Source organism: Tupaia chinensis, unplaced genomic scaffold, assembly GCF_000334495.1.
Source record: "Tupaia chinensis unplaced genomic scaffold, TupChi_1.0 Scaffold000272_1, whole genome shotgun sequence".
NCBI classification, from domain to species: Eukaryota; Metazoa; Chordata; class Mammalia; order Scandentia; family Tupaiidae; genus Tupaia; species Tupaia belangeri.
The window spans coordinates 532,011-552,280 of NW_006159754.1; the positions used below are offsets into that span (position 1 = coordinate 532,011).

Sequence of the window (20,270 nt, forward strand, 5' to 3'; positions counted from 1 at the left end):
GCAAGTCAAGTTTCTCTCCTCACTACCAGCCAGCAGGTGTTGAAGTCCTGGGTTGTGTTAGTTGAAAAAGACCTTCTAGAACTGTCCTCTGCTTGCCACGGTAATGCTGAAAGGTCTAGAATCCAGGTCTCCTAAGATTTCCAAACTGCCTTCCTAGATATGCAATCTTTCTTTTTCATTACAACAATGTAGACACTCTTAGATACTCAATGATCAATAGTTTAATGATTTCTGATGACTCAGTAGAGCTGGAGATCAAAAGAGAGGTGAACAAGAAGATTTGTTCTTTAAATGTTGTCTTATCTCCGAAGATCAGGCTCTGGTGCTGGTAGCAGTATGTTACAGGGTATGTGTGTGTGTGTGCATGTGTGTGTGTGTGTGTGTGTGTGTGTGTTTGAAGGGGTAGACAGTACAGAACATTGGTCTGGGAAGGAGGACACCTGGGTTCTTAAGCCAGCCCGGCCACCTTCTAGACATGTGAATTGAGAAAGTTACCAATTAAGAGCATGGCTGTTGAAAGCAAGCGGCCATATTTATTCCTGTTCTGCCACGTTACTATATGTTTGATTTAGAACGATGGTTGCCATTTCTAGTAGTCTCAGTTTCCTGTCTAGAAGGGGTAGACAAGAATACCGACATCGTAGATTTATTGGGAGGATTAAATGAGACAATACACACAAGGCTGTCATTGAATGGAACTAATTTTATAGCTAGAAAGTGAGATGATTGCACCAGATGGTTTTTCGAAGTCTTTTCTATGATTAACATTATTTTAAGAATACTGGGACCAGCAGTTAACATAATGGCTATGTCGCTGGACTCCCATGTAGTCGACCGTGGGTTCATGTTCCGGACCCGGTGGCTTAAAACTCACGCTGGGCACGTTTCAAGCCTCTAGGTCCAGGACTCGAACTGTGGTCAGCCACGTGGAAGTCCAGTGCCTTAACCACTATGCCACTCGCTAGTTCCATGAAAAAATTTTTAAACAATTCTGTCATCTAACTTTGGTTGTTTTTAACTAGTGTTTTCTCTACACAGTACTTAGTCATTGAAAATATAACATTTGAGGAAGTCACCTATGATCTTAGAGATGAAATAAAGATTCCACTCTAAGGGAATTTCCTCATTTCTGAGATTCAAGAGTTCATAACTTGCCTTACATTTTAGGATATCCCCTTCTCAGAGGCTCTCACACACTAACATATCATCATTTTTCTTAGAGGTCCTAAAAAAATAAAACCTATCCATTTATCCAGCAATCTCCAAAATTACTCAACTATACATCCTTTGGAAAAGAGATGGCCTGTTCTAATATAATAAATTGACCAAAAGTTTCATTTCTTCTGCCTAGATTACATTCACAAATGTTCTTGACTATAAGAGTGAATTTAAGGGCCAGCAGGAGGTGTGGCGGTTAAGGTGCTGGATCCTACATGGCCAACTCCACAGTTCGAATCCTGGACGTAGTATCTTGAAAAACACTCTGGGTGCATGTAAGTGCACGCCTAGAATCCCAGGAGGAGAATGGAGGAAAAGGAACTGCAACTTGGCCACCACCTCCCAAGTGACTTCTCACTTGCCCTGTCTCTCTGTCTCTCTTCAGTGAGCACACGAAAGAAAGAAAGAAAGAAAGAAAGAAAGAAAGAAAGAAAGAAAGAAAGAAAGAAAAAAGAAAAGTGAATTTAAAACATCCTAGATGGTGAACTTAAGGGAAAAAAATCGTAAAAATGAGTGATACGAGGGGCCAGCTCATATACTGATGCTGTAATGGCTACATTGCTGGACTCCCACGTGGCCGAGAGCAGCTCAAGTTCCAGACCTGGCAGCCTGAAACTCACACTAAGCGTGTGTGCGTGCATACCCATCCTGAGAAGAGAATGGGGTAGAAGGGATTGCAGTGTGGTCACCTACCCTGAAGGGTAATTTCTCACTTTCTGTCTCTCTCTCTCTCTGTCTCTCCAGCAAGTGCATGTGCCCTATACCAAAAACCAAACCAAACCAAACAACAACAAAAAAACTCTCTGGAAAAAAATAATGACTGATATGAAACTTAAATCACTGAAAACCTCCAATAAGTAGCTATCCCAGACCTTTCCTTTGATACAGGAAGAAGTAAAAGAGAAAACAAAAAACATAGACTGTGTCGGGGTGGAGCAACGCCTTATCTTCAAATAACTCAGGATCCATGACTTCGAAGAGCTTGTGCTCGGGGACGGCACTCACGTGTTACAGGCACTGTGCTGTAAGAGTTCACAAAACCCAGAGTAGAAGGGGTGGGAGATACTACGGACAAAAGGCTCCGCTCTGCGAGGGCACTCGGGCAAGTCTTCATAAAGCATCAGTCTAGAAATCAGAAAGTTTATACCAGCTAAGGGAACGTCACTAGTACATAGATTGCAGTCACCAGGCACGACGGAGTGCTCTCCACCCTAATCCCCCGCCCCAAATACACTCTGTGATGACTCATTAATAACACATGGAGAGAGAAAGCAACGTAGCTGACCTTTAGGCTAACACATGTAATTACAACAGACCTTTAAGGTGGCTCTATTACTTTAGAGACAACTGAACTAGGGCTCTAAAGATACATCGATTACTGGGACCGGCAGTTAGCGTAATGGCTATGTCGCTGGACTCCCATGTAGTCGACCATGGTTCGAGTCCTGTACCCAGTGGCTTAAACTCATGCCAGGCATGTGTGCCCAAGATCAAAAAAAAAAAAAAAAAAAAAAAAAAACTTGATTATGCAGAGTCATCACACTAAGGAAAGTAACAAAGCTGAAATTTGAGCCTGAGTCTACGGACTTTTAAACCCTTGTGCTATGACACCAAAGTAATAGAGGTGATTTTCCGCCTTTATTTCCAAAATTGTAAGTGTTTCCATGCTCCTCTCTAATTACTGTTTAGAATGGACTTGGCGAAAGTTCTTAACCTCTCTGGGTCCAAGGTTTTTTTGAATCTGTAAGAGTGATTTTTAGGCTGGATGGGCTCCCGAATTGTTTCTGTCTTATAGAATTATATCCTCTAATTCTATTTCGACTTATTAATGAAAAAAAGACAGATGCTAGAGGAATTTATTTTTCACTAATTAGTCTCTGTTAAGTAAATGTGTTTAGAAGAACTAGAGCCATTGGGATCGTTTTACCTGAAGAGAAGAAAGTTTCTCAGTGGGTGTCAGGGAGGAAGAGATGCCAAGGCAAGTTTCAGGTATTCAGTGTCTGCTGCTATGTGTAAGAGAGATCGGGTTCCATTGTTTTGGCCTCGAGGAATGTATTGCAATTAGGATCAATGAGGAGGCAGTCTGGACTGCGTTCTCATAAGTAGAACCTGGCTGTCACAAAAGAGACCACAGTGACTTAATTTCAACAGGATGGTTGGAATTGAGAAGAAAATGTTAAAGATCACTGTCAATCCTTTATTTTTAGAGAGAGAGAGATTGTTGCTATAGGGTGTGTGGGCTGGCCAGAGAGACAGAGAGCAAGAAATCACGCCCCTGGGGGATGGCCACACCTTCTCCTCCATTCTCCTCTTGGGATTTTGGGCATGCATACACACACACACACACACACACACACACACACACGTGCGCCTGGCATGAGTTTAGTCACCAGGTGTTGGACTCAAACCATGGTTGACTATATGGGAGTCCAGGGCAGTAACCATTGCACCCTCTGCTGATCACTGTCAATCGTAATACCCTGTGATTCTGTAACAGATTGGCCTTACATAATGACCCCACGAAGGAGATTTTATCCTTAATGAGGTTAAAACAACCGAAAAATGTGTTTCAGAGGTATCAAACCATAACCAGCATTTCAGTCATTAAGGAACAGAAGGAAAAGGTGTGCACACAGTGAGGATGGAACAGGAGACCCCGCCGGGTCCAGCCACCGTCCAGACTAGCTTCCGCCCAGAAACTTCCTTCGAGTCTCCACATTCAGCAACAGGCTGGTTACGTGGGGCTGTGACCGCTAGGCCACCTGAAGAGTTCGGCTGTCTCTCTCTTTTTCAGATGTTCACGTCCACGATATTCGCCGCGATTGGATTCTTGGGCGCTGGGTACTCATTTGTCATCTCAGCCGTCTCCATCAACAAGGGTCCTAAATGTCTCATAACCAACGACACGTGGAGCTACCCCTTCCACGACGGGTAAGACTTGCAATGCCCACATGTCACACGAGGGCCACCAGCAGGTAAACGGCCCAACGGGAGGCACTGTGCAGGCCGTCCTCATTATTCTAGTCTCGGGCCATTGCTCCTCTGAGGCAGAGCTGGAGCCCTGGAGTGGAGCTGCGTTGCACCAGATCTCGACTCCCATTGCTCTTTTGAGGGATGCCAGAAAAATAACTGAGAGTTGATGCCCCAGTTGGCCCAAGGGAAGGAGGAGATTTGTGGTATCGCCACTCGCACTGATCAACAGCAACAGGAGGGAATTAATGTTATCAGGAGGCAGAGCAGAGGCTTCCATTACAAATCTGACCATGGAAAACAAGTGCAATCACTCACTAACTAGGCTCAAAGACTTCTCTTTTTCTTAGACTTATCCATTTACTTTTATTTATTCATTTATTTATTTATTTTATTTGACCAGAGAGAGAGAGAGAAGGAGAGAAAGCAAGCCGCCTGGTCCATGGCTCGAACCATAGCCAGCCATGTGGGAGTTCAGCACCCTAATCACCACTACACCTACCAGCTCAAAGACTTTGGCTAACATCCTGAATTACCTATAATTAGTGATTTAAGGTGCAAATTTACAGAAAATTGACATTGAAAACATTATAGGTTTCTCATGAGTTTAGTTTTTATAGAGCTAATCAAAATAACAATTTACATTTTCATGGTACTTTGTAGGTTGTAAAGAATTTGTTTTTTGGGACCAGCATTATTAATGTATTTTTAATTTGATCAGAGAGAGAAAGAGACAGAGAGAGAGAGAGTGAGAGAAAGCAAGCTGCCAGGTCCAGGACTCCAACGGTGGTTGGCCCTGTGGGAATGTCCAGCACCTTAACCACTCCGCCCGCCACCTGCTGGTCCCTGAAATACAGGTTCTTAATGCCTGAAATTAAAATCCAGCTTTTCTGGCACGTGTCACAGTGCTTTTTCTAGCACACAATTTATATTGATTCTTCCTGTCAGTTTTTTGCCTGGATTCTGTTCTAGCTGAGCTCATGGGCCTTCCCACCAGACAGATCCTGGTCAAAAGCGTCATCACAGGTCTTAGAGCTGCAAATCTGCCCTATCTTCCAGCAGGAAAGGAACGCTTTCTTAGCGTGCAGCCTTGTATTGCGAATTAGTGATGGCAAGAATTTCAGGATTTACACCTGCTGTTTAAAGGCAGCAGGGTGTACGTATGATTTGGGAGGCAACCGATTAGCACAGATTAAGATTAGCACAGAGACAAGCGCCTTTCGAATACATTTATTTGGAAGAAAACTTACAAATTCCGCGGGAGGAGCGTGGACTAAAAGGCGTCTATGGTCCCGTGAGCGGGATAACAGACGCGGGGAGGAATACAGAGTTCGCGCAGTGCATGGAGGTGGCCAACGTCGGACAGTTGTCAGCGAGTTCCCGACGGTTGGATAAGACTTCTTCTGTCCAAGGTTGGCTCACAGGGAGCAGACTTGACCCGGAGGACGGCTTGACCACGGTGCGGAGGCAGAGTAGCCACGAGTCGATCCGTCTAAGTGTCGATCATGGGGCCCACCGTGCATGGCTACAGACGGTCCCAATGCTGAGGTCGTGGCCGGCTCCTTTTAGGCGGGTTTGATGTGAATAGTTTCATGGCCATTGCGCATGCATCATGAGGGAGTGTCAAGTATTTTGGTTGGGGCAGTCTTGGTCCAAACAACTTTACCAACACACTCCATCAAGACAACTTTCGATCAAAACAGCTTATTCGAAACAACTTAGCATAAGCAGTTCCTTTTTGATTTCAGCATAAGCAACTCCATTTTAGGAGAGGGTATTACAAAAAAATTTTTTTCAGGAATTATTTTTATTTAACTTCTTTTACTTATTTTTATTTTTAAAATTTGACCAGAGAGAGAGAGAGTGAGAGAAAGCAAGCTGCCAGGTCCAGGATTTGAACTGTGGTCAGCTATGTGGGAGTCCTTAACCAACATGCCACCTGCCATCCCTGCACATGGCCATAGCTGCGGCCAATCTCTGGATGAGCCCAAACACCAGTACTGAAGACAGTTGTCACTCTTCCCTTGTTACCAGAGGGCAGCTCCTCTGGCTACCTCTCCCTCCTCCTCTCCCTCCTCCTTTTTCTGCCCAATGATTAAATGCTAAGTGTTTTCCCATACATGACCTCACTTAACCTTCCTAATAAACCTGAGGAGAATTCTTATTCCTGGAGGAGAAAAATGAAGTTCAAAATGGCTAATTTGGGGTTAACCAGAGCCGTGGCTGTTAAAACAGCTGGATCCCACATAGCCAATGTGTGATTTGAGTCCTGGACCCAACGGCTTGAAAAAGTGAACCAGGTGCATGTGTGAGCATGCCCCAATTCTAGGTGGAAAACAGAGGAAGAGATTGCAGTGTGGCCCTCCCCTGGCAGGTGCTTTCTCACTTTACCTCTCTCTCTCTCTCTCTCTCTCTCTCTCTCTCCAGCAAGCACACAAACCTTATAGCAAAAATAATTTTTTAAAGACTAATTTGTCCAATACGATTTTAAAAATCGTATTAGAAGGATAATACTTTTTTTTTATATTGCCAGAGGGTACATGCACTCTCTGGAGAGAGAGAGACAGAGGAAGAGGGAGAAAGCACCCTTCCAATGGGGCATGGTCATACCACAATTCCTTCATCTCCATTTTTCTCTATCAGGATTTTGAGCATGCACACACGCGTGCCCAGTGCATTTTTCAAGCCACCAAGGCTAGGATTTGAACCACAGTCAGGTGTGTGGGAGCAGGCTCCCTGAACCACACGGCTATGGAGCCACACCCATCATGTTTTAAATACACTTTCTCAGCACCCCGCTCTGTGCTGAAGCCTATCCTAAACACGGCTTGGAGAAGGACAGGCCTAGTTCCTGCCCTGAAGAGCACATGGGTAGGTAGGTGACAACGCGGAGAGTGATGAAATAAAGAGCACCAGGAACCGTCTCTGAGGAGGCGGCATGGCTAATGCTAGAGCCTGAGGCGGAGTGTGCCTTCTACAGGGGGAAGGAAGCCATTTCTGTCTTGAAAAGCCCAACACGCTCAGGGGCTATGGCAACACTGTGTGGCCTGACGCTCAGGGCCAATGTGGGGAAAGGGTCCTAAAGGGACAGCACGAAATGGAGAGTACTGAGGTAGACCGGAACTTTTAAGCAGTTCATGACACGATAGCCTGTATTTGTTTTTAATTGCCGGGGGTGGGGGGGAGCGAAGAAAGCACCCTTCTATTGGGTGTGATCACACCACACGTGTGTCCTGGACAGCCATGTGACATCCAGGTGTATTTATATATATATATATAGAGAGAGAGAGAGAGAGATAGGGCGGAAGGGGGTCTTGCTGTGTCGTGATCCCCGTGTCAGCCCCTCAGGTCGCTGGGACCGCACGCCACCATACCTTGGTTGGGAATCAAACCCAGCCTGCTGGGTGACCTCAGCCTGCCGAGTAGCAGCTTTGTAAGCGCTGCCAAGGCCTGGCCCATGTTGACGTTTACAACAGGACAATGCTAGCAATATGGAGGGTGAGCAGAAGGGCTCTGTCACCAGAGAGCGACACACAGGAGGTTAACTACCCTAGAAACCCAGGTAGGACAATGGCATCTCCGAGGCAGCGTAACTGGGGCTCAGAAGAAACAGACGCGCTCCAGAGACAGTCTGCGATGGGATCCTCGGGATTAGGTTGAGCAGAAGGGGACTATCCAAGGGTACCCTGAGATCTCCAGCGTGGCTGCAAAACCCAGGGCTCTTCAATGCTGTAGAATTTAGCACTGTTTTCCCCAGAAGTGCCTGGTGCTGGCAGTATTAAGGAAGAAAGGGCAGTTCATGTTATCTGTCCTGAGAATCAGATTTCAGAAGCGTCCTAGCAGCAAGAAAAACCTGGGATGTTTTGAGATCCACCCTCTTGGCTTCTTTTGAAATAGAACCTCCTCCCATCCAAGGTCTTCCTGTCTGATGGAATTGGCCACCCCTGCCTTGACCCTGAGCTGCAGAAAGGGAAGCAGGTTGCACAGGGGGTCGGGACAGTAGAAAATCAGAGGGAGAGGAAGGACTGGGGGATGGGGGGGTGGGCGGAGACGTGGCCAAGCAGGGCTGGGCTGCAGACCTCCCCTCCCCAGGAACAGGCTGAGTGGTGGGAGCTCAGACTCCCAGCCCACAACTGAATACAGAGAGACATTCTGCCTGGACTTTCTATTACAACCACCTGCACATGCACTGCAAAGCTGGCTTTCTGAGATCAGCAGATGGCATAGGAGTTACGTTGCTGGACTCCCACATAGTTGAATGTGGTTCGAGTCCCGGACCCAGCAACTTAAAACTTGCACCAGGTTTATGAGTTTTGACTAAAACATTGCTGATTTTCTTTTAGGCTTTGTTTTCCAGTTTTAAGGATTTTTGTCTTCTCTTGAGCTGTCGATAGGTTCATGTACCTACTGTTTGAATAGAATCCTAACCTGCTTCCTGGCTTTAAGTTTTAAGCAACATTCCTTAGCACTTCTTTGATTTATTAAAGTTAAAACTGCTTTTCTTGAAATTACCAGCTGAACTTGCTATTGAAAGTAATTAGATTATTTAAGAAATTGTGTGATCAATAAAATGTGGGGGGTGGGAGAGGAATGGAAAACAACAGTAGACACCAGAGATAGTGTGGAAGGAGGGTGGGAAAGGGCAGAGGGTTGACAATGCTCAGGGAATGAATATAAATTAATTGATTAAGAAAAAATGTTTCAGAAAAAAAAAAGCTCATGGAAATACGTGTAATGGGAAAACTATGTATGAATTTCACAAAGTTTCGTACCAAAATAAATTTATACTTTAATTGTAAATTTAAAACAACAACAGCAACAACAAAAACCCTCACTCCAGGCACGCGTGCATGCGTGCCCAAGATCCTGAGAGGAGAATGGAGGAGAAGGGGTTGCTCTCCCCCCTGGGGGGGGTGATTTCTCACTTTCTGTCTCTCTGTCTATCTGGCGAGCACATGTGCCCTATAACAGAAAAATCTCTCTGGAAAAAAAAAAAAAGACTTATTAGCATGGAACCCTGTACGCTTCTTGTAAACATGGTCCCAAGAGCTGAAAGCCGCACTGCTAAGGCGGGATAGCTCTGGCCCACGTGTCGCCAGCTTTGCTGAAGCGTGAGATATTTCACAGATGTGAGGAGCTGGGCTGCCCTTGGCCATCGTGCAGTCTTGGGCCTCACGCTCCTCTCTCGGGCAGTCCCTGCCTTGCACGGCGGGGTGAGAATAAATACCTCGGTGCAATAAAGCACTCAGCGCAATTTCTCTCACACATTGATTAATAAACAGCCTTATTAATTTTACGAACATAACTTATTCTTGAACACGGAGTTCATTATTATGCATTAGAACTTGCTAATTTTTGTCTGTTTTAGTTTGCTATAGGGCATGTGCACTCGCCAGAAAGACAGAGTCAGAAAGCAATAAATCACCCCCCAGGGGGATGGCCATGCTGAAATCCCTTCTCCTCCATTCTCTCCTTGGGATTTTGGGCACACACGCACATGCGCCCAGAATGTTTTACAAGCTGCTAGTCCAGGATTCAAGCCACAGTTGGCCAGGCGGGATCCAGCCATCTTAACCTCCAAGCCACCTGCTGGCCCTATGCTTTTGGAATGATTTTGCAGTTTAGTTTTCACCCTTTCATCCAGGCACTAGAAGATTGAAGGGGGTAACCTCTTCATTGTGATATAGATAAACCTAGGTTGTCCTAGTATAATAGATGCATTGTGTAGATTAGATTTCATAAAGAACTCTTATTTCTAATGTACTAAGGTGACAGAACTACTCTAAACAGAAGAAGTTTGTGTAATGAATAAGAGCAGGCTTTGGAACCAGGCCTAAAATCAAAACCAGGCACTTCAGGGCCAGCAGGTGGCATGGTGGTTAAGAGTGCTGGACTCCCACATGGTCAATCATGGTTTGAGTCCTGGACCTGGCAGCTTGCTTTCTCACTTTCTCTCTCTCTGTCCCTCTCTGGTCAAGTTAAAATAAGTAAATGAGTATATAAAGTTAAATAATTCTAAAAATAAAACACAGGCACTTCTATTTATCAGCCTCAACTTGTGAGTCTAACTTAGGTCCCTGTTCATTCATTCTGTGAATATTTACTGAAGGTTGCTCTAAGCCAGGCACTGTTCAAGTAAAGTGGCACTTCCTGTGGCATTAGGAAGGTTAATGTGAAGAGAAGATAAACAAGGGGTCAGAAAGATAGCAAACCCCACCTGAGGGTAGGAGGAGCATCTTGGAGTTCTCCCAGAGGAGGCGGTGCCTGCATTGGCCAGGCAAAATGCACCAGGTAGAGCATTCCAGCCCTACTTGCCCCCCCCCCCCCCCCCCCTTCATTCCTGGGAAGAAGGAAGTTCGTGAAATTTGAAACATTCTGCTCTGAAGGGAATGGGATTTCGGCAAGGCAGGTGGAAGTGCCCTTTGTAATCATGGCTGCTTTAAAGCACCTCAAACTGCCCTAGCTTCCTCGCTGCAATGTGGAAAACTGGTTAGGGACCCTCTCACACCAGGGTTGGAGACTGGGACACAGCAATTAGCCTGTATGTGCAGACAGCCTTGCTTTGCCAGGTCTCTGAGACTCTCAGCCTGACAGTTTGCAGGGAGAAAGGGCCTGAATATGCTGTCCCTGGTGGTTTGTAGAGGTGACGCCCTGCTGGAGTGGGAGCAAGAGGATTTCTCCAAGCACTCAAATTCAGAAGGGCTCCACCTTCCTGAGTGTTTCACCAATTTCACCACCAGGGGGTGCTGCTGTCCCACCACTATACAAACCCAGACCAGAGGGAACTTGACTGCCAGTTACTTCTGAGGAGCTTCTCTTCATTAAGTGTGCCTGGGAAATACTGTATCTTTCTAACCATTTATAACCACCAAGTAGAGATAGAAAGGACTACATGGGAAAATGTGGAACAGAAAGGTGTTCAATGGGGGAAAAAAAGGCACTATAAAGTACTTTTGCAGCCATATATAGGGTACATGATCTCAGTGGGATTATCACAATTATGAGGTGGTCTCAGCCCATTTTATAGATGGAGGAACTGATGCAAAGGGTCGTAAGTAACTTCTACAAGGATGCACAGCTAGTGAGAATTTTTGGATTCCACCCATGTTCATTTGAATCCAAAATACTTGGCTCTTTGCATTAGGTTAAGTGAAGTAATAATTTATTGAGCACTTATGGTACACGGGGGACTGTTCTAAGCACTTTACTAATTTTCTTTTTTGAGAGACTTTTTATAGAGTGTGTGTGCTTGCTGGAGACCGAGACAGAGAGCAAGAAATCACCCCGGTGGGAGAAGGGGTGGCCATGCCACGATCCCTCTCCTCTATTTTCCTCTTGGGATTTTGAGCACACACACGCGCACACACGTACTTGCACCCATTATATTCAAGCTGCCAAGTTCGGGACTCGAACTGTGGTCAGCCATGTGAGAATCCAGTGCCTTAACCACTAGGCCATTGGCTGGCCCTGAAGAGCCACAGGTTTCTAGGAGGAATAAATGAGTGAATGTTTCAAAGCGAGATTAGAGCATAGCATGTGCTTAATACAATGATAGGTTTTGTTCTTTTCACTGTAGCTGTTGCAGGGTAGTTTGCCATGGAGTTTGTTTTGGACGCACAAGAAAAATTGTTATGGTGACTTTCCAGTCTTGAAAATTACTTTAAAAAAAAAAAAATTGTCTCTTTTCTTCTCTGTGTCACCAACAGGGATTACCTCGGTGACAAAGCCTTATGGAGCAAGTGCACAGAGCCCCTTGATGTGGTTCCGTGGAACCTGACCCTCTTCTCCATCCTGCTGATCGTAGGAGTAGTCCAGATGTGTCTCTGCGCCATCCAGGTGATCAATGGCCTCCTGGGGACCCTCTGCGGAGACTGCCGGTGTTGCGGCTGCTGTGGGGTGAGTCAAGGTCCTTGTCACTTCTTCTCAGCATGAAGGAGACCGCCCGAGCTCACGGACTGCGTGGGTGATGAGTGTGGCTGTCTGCAGAGAACGGAGCAGGCTGACGGTCCAGTCAGCCCACTCTCAGCTGTGGAAACAGATCGCATTACAGGCCACCAAGGGTCCGGCTCTCTGAGCATGCTCGCATACGTAGGCCAAAGCTGGCCAGTGTTCAGCTTCACATCTACTGGACCACAGTCCTGGAGACAAAGGACTGATAATCTACATGATAGAAGGCAAGGGGCAGCAGGTGGCCTAGTGGTTAAGGCACTGGACTCCTGCACAGTCAACGGCAATTTGAGTCCTGGACTGGGCATCTTGAAACTCACACTGGGTGTGTGTTTGTGCATGCCCTAAATCCCAGGAGGAGAATGGAGGAGAAGCAACCGTGGCATGGCCATCCCCCTGGGGTTGATTTCTTGCTTTCTGTCTGTCTCTCTCTCTCTAGCAAGTGCACATACCCTGTAGCAAAAAATCTCTTTCTCAAGAAAACAGGGCCCTGGGACCAGCAGTTGGCATAATGGCTATGCTGCTGGACTCCCATGTAGTCGACCATGGTTTGTGTCCCGGAATCAGTGGCTTAAACTCACGCTGGGCACATGTGCATGCGTGCCCAAGATCCCGAGAGGAGAATGGAGGAGAAGGGATTGCGATGTGGCCATCCCCCCCCGAGGGGTGATTTCTCGCTTTCTGTCTCTGTGTCTCTCTCTGTCTTTCTGGCAAGCGCACGTGCCCTATAGCAAAAATCTCTCCAAAAAAAAAAAAAATTATCTTCTATTGTGGTGTATTTAAATCTTTCACTCTTTCAACATAATAGAAAACAAAACTACCACAATTATTTCAATGATAGCAGTCAAACATATTGAGCATTTAAATATTGAAATTTAAATTAATTAAAAATTCATCACAATAAATCAATACTTGCTAAATCGGCTAAGGAGAGAGCCATGTAATTTAGCAAGGTGAGAAATCTTGTTTGCAAAATTTATTGAAACCAGGATTGCTCTTTGAAAAGATGATAATAATTGACTCAACCTGACGATTATCTATGAACTTTGAAACATACCCGAAGGCGCCAGCACGTTGACCCTTTCTAATGCGCTTCGTCTGTTCAGCTCCTGTTGTGGGGGTCTTCGTCCTCAGTGGTCGGCACACAGCAGAGGGAGCTGTGGTCACCGCCGTCACGAACACAGTGACTGCACCCTCAGAAGGTTGTTTTCTTCCTTCCTCTCTCTCTCCTCTCTCACTCTGCTCTTTTCTTTCTTCCTTTCTTTTTCTTTCTTTCTTTTAGAGAGAGTTTTTTTGCTATGGGGCAAATACACTCACCAGAAAGTTCGAAAGTGAGAAATCACCCCCCAGTGGGGATGACCATGCCCCACGATTCCTTCTCCTCCATTCTCCCCTCAGAATTTTGAGCACGCACACACCAGGCATGAGTTTTAAGCCTCCGGGGCCGGGACTTGAACTGTGGTTGACTGCATGGGAGTCCAGTGACGTAACCATTACAACACCTACTGGTCCCCTCTACTCTAACTTTTCTTAGCTCATGTATTTCTTTCATGAAAGGGAGAGACAGACAGAGAAACAAGTGCCCCCAATGGCGTGTCACCCCGTGGTCTCTCCCCCAGCACCAGCCAGTGAGGCCTCCAGGCGCGTGCACCCGCATGCGCAGGTCAGATGGGAAGCCGAGTCCTCGGTCTCCCAGTAGACCCAGTTCACGTGAGCAGTGCCACAGCGCTGCGCCACCACACCAATCTTCCCTGACCTTTTCTTTTTTTTTTTTTGAAAAACTTTAAATTTTCATTTACATAGAAGTTGAAGAAGCACTAAGATGAACACTTCTGTCCCATGAACAGTTAATATTTGCTATCCAGTCATGTTCTGAGCTCTTGGAAAGTCATTTGCAGGCGTCGTGAAACTTCACTACCAGATATTGCAGTGCATGAGAGCTGCTGTCGTCAAGAACCACTTCCCAGGGCTCCTTCCCTGGCGGTGGCTTGCCTCGGCAGTCCCACCCACCCCAGTGGGACACCGGGGAAAGACTTGACCGCTGGGCCTAACTCACTGTTCATCAGCTGAGTTACCCCGACGAGCTGGCTCACTGCAGCGTCAGCTACTCCAGCCTTCTCTTGCCCTATGTATGGGGAGAGTGCGGTCAACACCCACCCATCTGGCACACAGTATTCGCTGAGCGTTTCCTCAGCGCAAACAGCCCTTGCATGTAGTGGCAGAAAATGCTTTCAAATACAAGCTAGGAGACCCGGTGTGAGTGCCGGCTGGGTGGTCTCGGCCAAGCCAGATGCCCTGAACTGTTTCTTGTCTGCAAAACATGTTTTTGTTTGTTTTTTTGAGAGAGACTTTTGTCATAGGGCACGTGTACTTGCTGGAGAGACAAACAGAGAGAGAGACAGACAGACAGAAAGCATGATATCACCAACAGGGGCACGTGGGAGGGGCGTGGCCAGGCAGCAGTCACTTCTGCATTCTCCTCCCAGGATTTGGGGCATGCACACACGTGCACCCAGTGTGAGTTTCAAGCTGCCGTGTCCAGGCCTAGAACCGTGGTCAGTCACGTGGGAGTCCACATGCCGTCCCCAGAACGTGGTCACTGATACCCATCTCGTAAGGGTGTTGACTGAGTGGCTGAGAGTAGTACGTACGTGTTCACGCCCACGCTCCACGCTCCGAGCCCTCAGTACGTACCGACTGTCAGTGACTCGGTGTGGGAGTCCTGAGGCAGCACAGCTTCACGGACGGGGCGCTCTGTGAGCTCAGCCCCCTCCATATTAGCTACGGCTTTCAGCACAGCATGTGATCTATCTGTACCCCGTTTCCAAATTAGTTTTGCTAATAAATGATGCAAAATGCAGTGATGTTTCAACTCCTACAACCTCCTATGGATCCAAGCTCTAAAACGAAGTCAGAAAACGGGCACCAGGGGACTAGCATGTCCTAGGGACGGGTCAGGAAGAAGAAGGGTGATGGGGAGGGAAAAAGAAGGAATGACAGTATAACTAATTCCCTGTTTCTGCCTTCTAGGGAGAAGGACCAGTTTAAATCTCTGCGATGAGTTGCCTGAACTTTGCACCACGTGGGGAGAGACCTGAAACTTACTCTCCTCCTCTCGGGGCGGTTCCTTCCCATCTGTGTCCAGATGACAAAGCTGGTCCGGGGGGGGGGGGGGGGGGAGGGGTGGACAGAGTCCTTGCTTCTTTCTAACCAGTTTTGCTCAAGTTAGAATTTTGTTATCTTCAAATAAAAGGTAGTTTGGCTGCTTAACAAATTAGATGACACATTTCTCAAATTAGCCTCTTCCTAGGATTTTAAAACAGCTTCAAAGCAAAGTTTTCGTCATTTTTTTTTTCCTTAGAAGTCTGAAACATATATAATGTCCCTCCCCCATTTTGTACATAGAGATGTTTATATCTTTGGGAGGTTATGTAACTCAAAGGAAGAAAGCACATTAAAAGTGAGAAATGAAGACCCACTGGTATTCTCAAAGTGAAGGGGGAAAAAAAAAAAGAATGATTCATCGTAAACGACTTTTATTTGATGCTGCTTTGCTAACATGTTGAGTTACTTGTGACCAGTCTCTGGAGCCTGGCAACATGCTAGGGGTCCCTTATGTACAGTAAATTAAAACCTGAATTTGGAACTGAAACAATGAAGACTGTGTGTGTTTTAGAGGGAGGGGCAAAAAGTTGAATAAATAACACCTTCTTCTCATCTTTTCTGCAAACGCTTCCTTTGATCAAACAGAAAGAATGAGACTAAGAAAGCAAAAAAAGCACCTGGGGGGGGAGGGGCGGGCATGGCTCAGTCCCTTCTCTTCCTCTCTCCTCTTCAAATTTCAGGCATGCTGGACATGCACCCAGCATTTTTCAAGCTGCTGGATCTGGGACTTGAACTCCATAGTCGGCCATGTGGGACCCGGCCTCACCACCACTACACCCGTGGCTCACCTGTTATAAGTATTATTAATTCTCCATATTATATTAAGACTTAACTTTGGTTTTATGAGCCAGATACTAAATGGAGTCAAATGCATTCTGTTGATTTGAGTTCAAAGCCCAGCTCCACCACATATCAGTTACGTTCTAATTCTCAGCTTCCCTCCATAAAGGGACTGTTGAAAGACGATCAGTTGTCTCGGAAGTTTTGGAGTTACCCAAGGACAAAACAAAGGCCCGCAGACTGTCAGCACGACTGACGTACAGTAAGGAGGTTCCCAGGGGGGTCACAAACCAGAGCATCTCACACTGGTACCTGCCGAGCTGACAGGCCACACCACACACATTAGGTAACTGGGTTTCCCAGAGTCATCGATAAAGCCATTAACGATCACCTACGGAGAGGGAACCACCAGGGTGGAACTGCAGGGGAGGGGGCGGCTGGGCACTGAGTACCCAGGGTCACACGCTGTGGTTTGTCCTCACTATGGTGAGAACTCCGAGGTCAGAGATCACTTCGTGCACCCGAAACGTAATAGAAGGGAGAAAGGCATTACAGGTTTCTGAGCCCCAGCCCAGACTAGCGCATCTGAAAATCTAGGCATGGGACAGACTCTGTTTGTTGTCAGTTACTCAGTTTCGAAGCTCAGCAGATGATGCTGAAAAGCAGTGGTTCAGATCACCACCTGGCAGACGCCAAGACTGAAGACGAGCCAGGTGCCCTCCCAGCCTACCAGGAGCTCACACTCTACTGATTAAGAGTAATTCGTAATTAGTAGATAATTCGGTAGTGCATGCTGAGTCCTAGCAGATGTTCCAGGAACTCAGAGACATCAGGCCATGAGGACTGACTGAACTATTTGAATTCTCTGATGAGAAAATAAGAATTGGGGTTGAGGCATTCATTCCTCATCTAAGAGTTTTAACTGATGCAGAATCTTAGGAAAAAAGGAATTATTCTCATCATCAAATCTGGTCTTGTTATTTTACAAAGAACTGAAGCAAGCTTTTGATAAGTTTTTTTTTTTATTTCTTTTGGAGAGATTTTTGCTATAGGGCGCGTGCGCTCACCAGAAAGACAGAGAAACAGAAAGCGAGAAATCGCCCCCCAGTGGGGGATGGTCACACCGCAATCCCTTCTCCTCCATTCTCCTCTCGGGATGTTGGGCATATATGCACACGTGCCCGGCGTGAGTTTAAGCCACCAGGTCTGGGACTCGAACCACGGTCAACTACATGGGAGTTCAATGACACAGCCATTACGCTAACTGCTGGTTTCCCCTCTGGCAAATTATTTTTTTAAATTACATGTATAGGTATATGTGTGTGTGTTTATACTTTCTCAACCTCCAGTCTGTTTAAGCTATCAGAATCTCACATGTGCTATAAGAAAAAGAGTGTGGGACCAGCAGGTGGCGTAAGGTTGCGGTGCTGGATCTCATGTGACCAACACCATGTCTGAGTCCTGGACCCAGCAGTTTGATAATCACACCACGCATGTATGTGTGTGTGCTCAAAATCCCAGGAGGAAAATGGAGGAGAAGGGACTGCAGTGCGGCCATCTCTCCTGGAGAATGATTTCTCACTTTTCCCCTCTCGTTCTCTCTCTGGAGAGTGCATGTGCCCTATAGCCAAAAAAGTTTGTTAATCGGATACAAATTCATCTATTTCCTAAATCTTAAAAATCTGTCCAAGGATAAATATAGGAGAATTTTAGTGCCATGAAAATGTGAGCATTTTTATAAATAAAAGGAATAAAAAATGAGACCCAAAAGGTTCAGAGAATTTCTGGAGATTACAATTTTATCTGTCATCTCTGAGAAAACCAGTCCAGGTACCTGATTTCCAAGATTGCAATTTTGGGGATATTTGTCTTCTCATCTTCAAATCTTACTTTTTGACAATGTTAAACAAACAAAAAAAAAAAAGAAAAGAAAAGAAAAGAAAATGAAAGAAATAGGGTAGATTTAGTCTTCTAAAGATCTCAGTTCTTTGGACCAGTAGATGGTGTGACAGTTACTTCACTGGACTTCCACGTAGTCAACTACAGTTCCGACCCAGACCTGATGGCTTAAAACTTACGCCAGGTGCATATGTAGGCATGCCGAAGATCCTGAGACTAGAATGGAAGAGAAGGGATTATGGCGTAGCCATCCCACCTGAGGGGTTCTCACTGTCTCTCTGTCTCTGTTTCTCTCTGGTGAGTGCACACACCCTATAGCAAAATCTCTAAAAAAAAAAAAAAAAGTTGTCAGTTCTTCCTAAGTGACTCCAAAATTATACTACTATTCCAACACACACACACACACACACACACACACACACACAGAGGAATAAATGATGCCTAGTTCCTGGAACACAGTAGGTTGTCAGAACACATTGTTTGCCTTCAAATAGATTGATCAAGTAGATGAATGTGATTGGCTGAAATGGCTGTCGCCCATTGATTGGTGAGAAATTTGTCTCATCAACTAAATTGTCTAACAAGTTTCCCCCTATTTTGCAACCCTGCCGGCTCTGTGTTGTCTCCGAAACAACTTCTTTGGGGACTGCAATGTGCCAAAAAATGTCCTCACTCAGTAAGTATTTAGTGGGTACCCACTTAGTGCTGACATCCACGTATGCCCCAGGGACTGGGATACAGTGGTCAACAAAGCAGACCACGTCGCCAGCCTTGGGGAGGTTACGATGTGCCCGTATCAATTTACGCTGCCACCGACAGTGTGTAAGTGTTCCCATTTCCTCACATCCTAGCTCACACTTGGTGTTCTAGTCTTCATTTTAAAGTTTGCTAAAAATCAAAGGGTCATTAATGTCTGAATTTCCGATTCTGATGAGGTTGGCAATTAATCGGCTCCCAGTTTGGTCTTCCATAGATTTTCTATTCCTGTTGTCGGCCCATTTTCCTACTTGGCTGTTTTGAATTTGTTGACTTGTCAGAGTTTGTTGTATTGGTTGGAGACTATTTCTTAAGGATGATTCTCAGAAGCAGGCTCTGACATGAGGACGCCTATGCTTTGTTTTGTTTTTAAAGGATTATTTAAGAAAGGAATTTTCAGGGATGCGGGTATTATCCGAGAGACTAGTAAGGGATTGGAAGAAGCGAGAGGAAGAAATGAAGAAAGAGTGGACACTCAGGCAAAGTCCGGCAGAAGGTGCTCTGTGCCTGCTGTCACCAGCAGGTTCACACCCACCTCTCCTCCAAGGGTCACGTCGGATGGAAATTCCAGGTACTTGTAGCTGTCTGCATGCACGGGGGCAAAGTGACTCTCACAGTCCCTGTAAGAGCTGACCGCTGTGAACTGTAAACACACTGAGGTGACCGAGTGGAGGAGAATTTCTAAAAATAGTAAAAACGTGATCTGGGTGGAGACCAGGCATCATCTCCTAAAGACCAAGTATTACAAAAAGATCATCCGATTTCACTCTTAACTCCAGAAATGCAATCTACGGTGCTAAGATGTATTCATCTGTCATGTTTGCAGATTCAAGAATGAGGCGATGTTCAGCTCCAGGGGCCCAATGCTAGTGCAGCGATAAAACGTGATGTTCCAGAAGGCTGACCCACATGGGACGGTTCTGGGTTCGTGTCCAGACACCTTTCTGATTACACAGACCACGTGTGTGCTCACAATCCAGGGATGCCCGGGGCTGGGGTTGGGGTGGGGGTGGAGTGTGGCATCAGGACCCACTGTGGACGCTGTCTCTCTCTGTAGCTGTCTTCTTCATTCATGGACAAAACAAAAGAATACATTTAAACAATATGTAGACATTTATATATATATTGTGTGTGTGTGTGACACGTTTTAGGTTGAATACCAACCTGAAAAACACGCTGGGTACGTGTGCGAGTGTCCAAGATCCGGAAGAGAATGGGAAATGGAGAAAGAACTGCTACTGCTTCCAGGGCAGTGCTTTCTGTTTCTCTCTCTCTCTCTCTCTCTCTTTCCAGTAAGCACATGCACCCTCTGGCAAATTTTTTAAAAAGCAGATTTTATGTCTCAGGTGTTTTGCAAGTGCCAAATATCATATAGTAGATGCTCAATTAGTAATATCACTGCCATGGTTAAGAGGGAAAACCAAGTGTCAAAACATATATAATTGAATTTTTTGTCTTGTTAAAAAAATTCATAAGAGAAAAACAAATCTCACTTTTTGGGGAATTAAGAAATTTGCTTTTTACTTTACAGAAGT

The 20,270-nt window shown here is 45.8% G+C and overlaps 2 protein-coding genes across 2 annotated transcripts in view; one reads left to right on the forward strand and one right to left on the reverse strand.

The window, feature by feature from the left end:
- Nucleotides 1-15,787, forward strand: part of TM4SF4 (transmembrane 4 L six family member 4) — a 26,510-nt gene extending 10,723 nt beyond the window's left edge. The window contains exons 3-5 of the mRNA XM_006149721.3: nt 4,013-4,149; nt 11,895-12,084; nt 15,166-15,787. Coding sequence (XP_006149783.1) covers nt 4,013-4,149; nt 11,895-12,084; nt 15,166-15,183 — 345 coding nt within the window. The 3' untranslated portion in view covers nt 15,184-15,787. The remainder of the gene's footprint in view (nt 1-4,012; nt 4,150-11,894; nt 12,085-15,165) is intronic.
- A 3,423-nt stretch (nt 15,788-19,210) lies between these two features.
- WWTR1 (WW domain containing transcription regulator 1) overlaps nt 19,211-20,270 on the reverse strand; it is a 159,458-nt gene continuing 158,398 nt past the window's right edge. The window contains exon 8 of the mRNA XM_014588273.1: nt 19,211-19,320. Within this exon, the coding sequence (XP_014443759.1) occupies nt 19,211-19,320 (110 nt within the window). The remainder of the gene's footprint in view (nt 19,321-20,270) is intronic.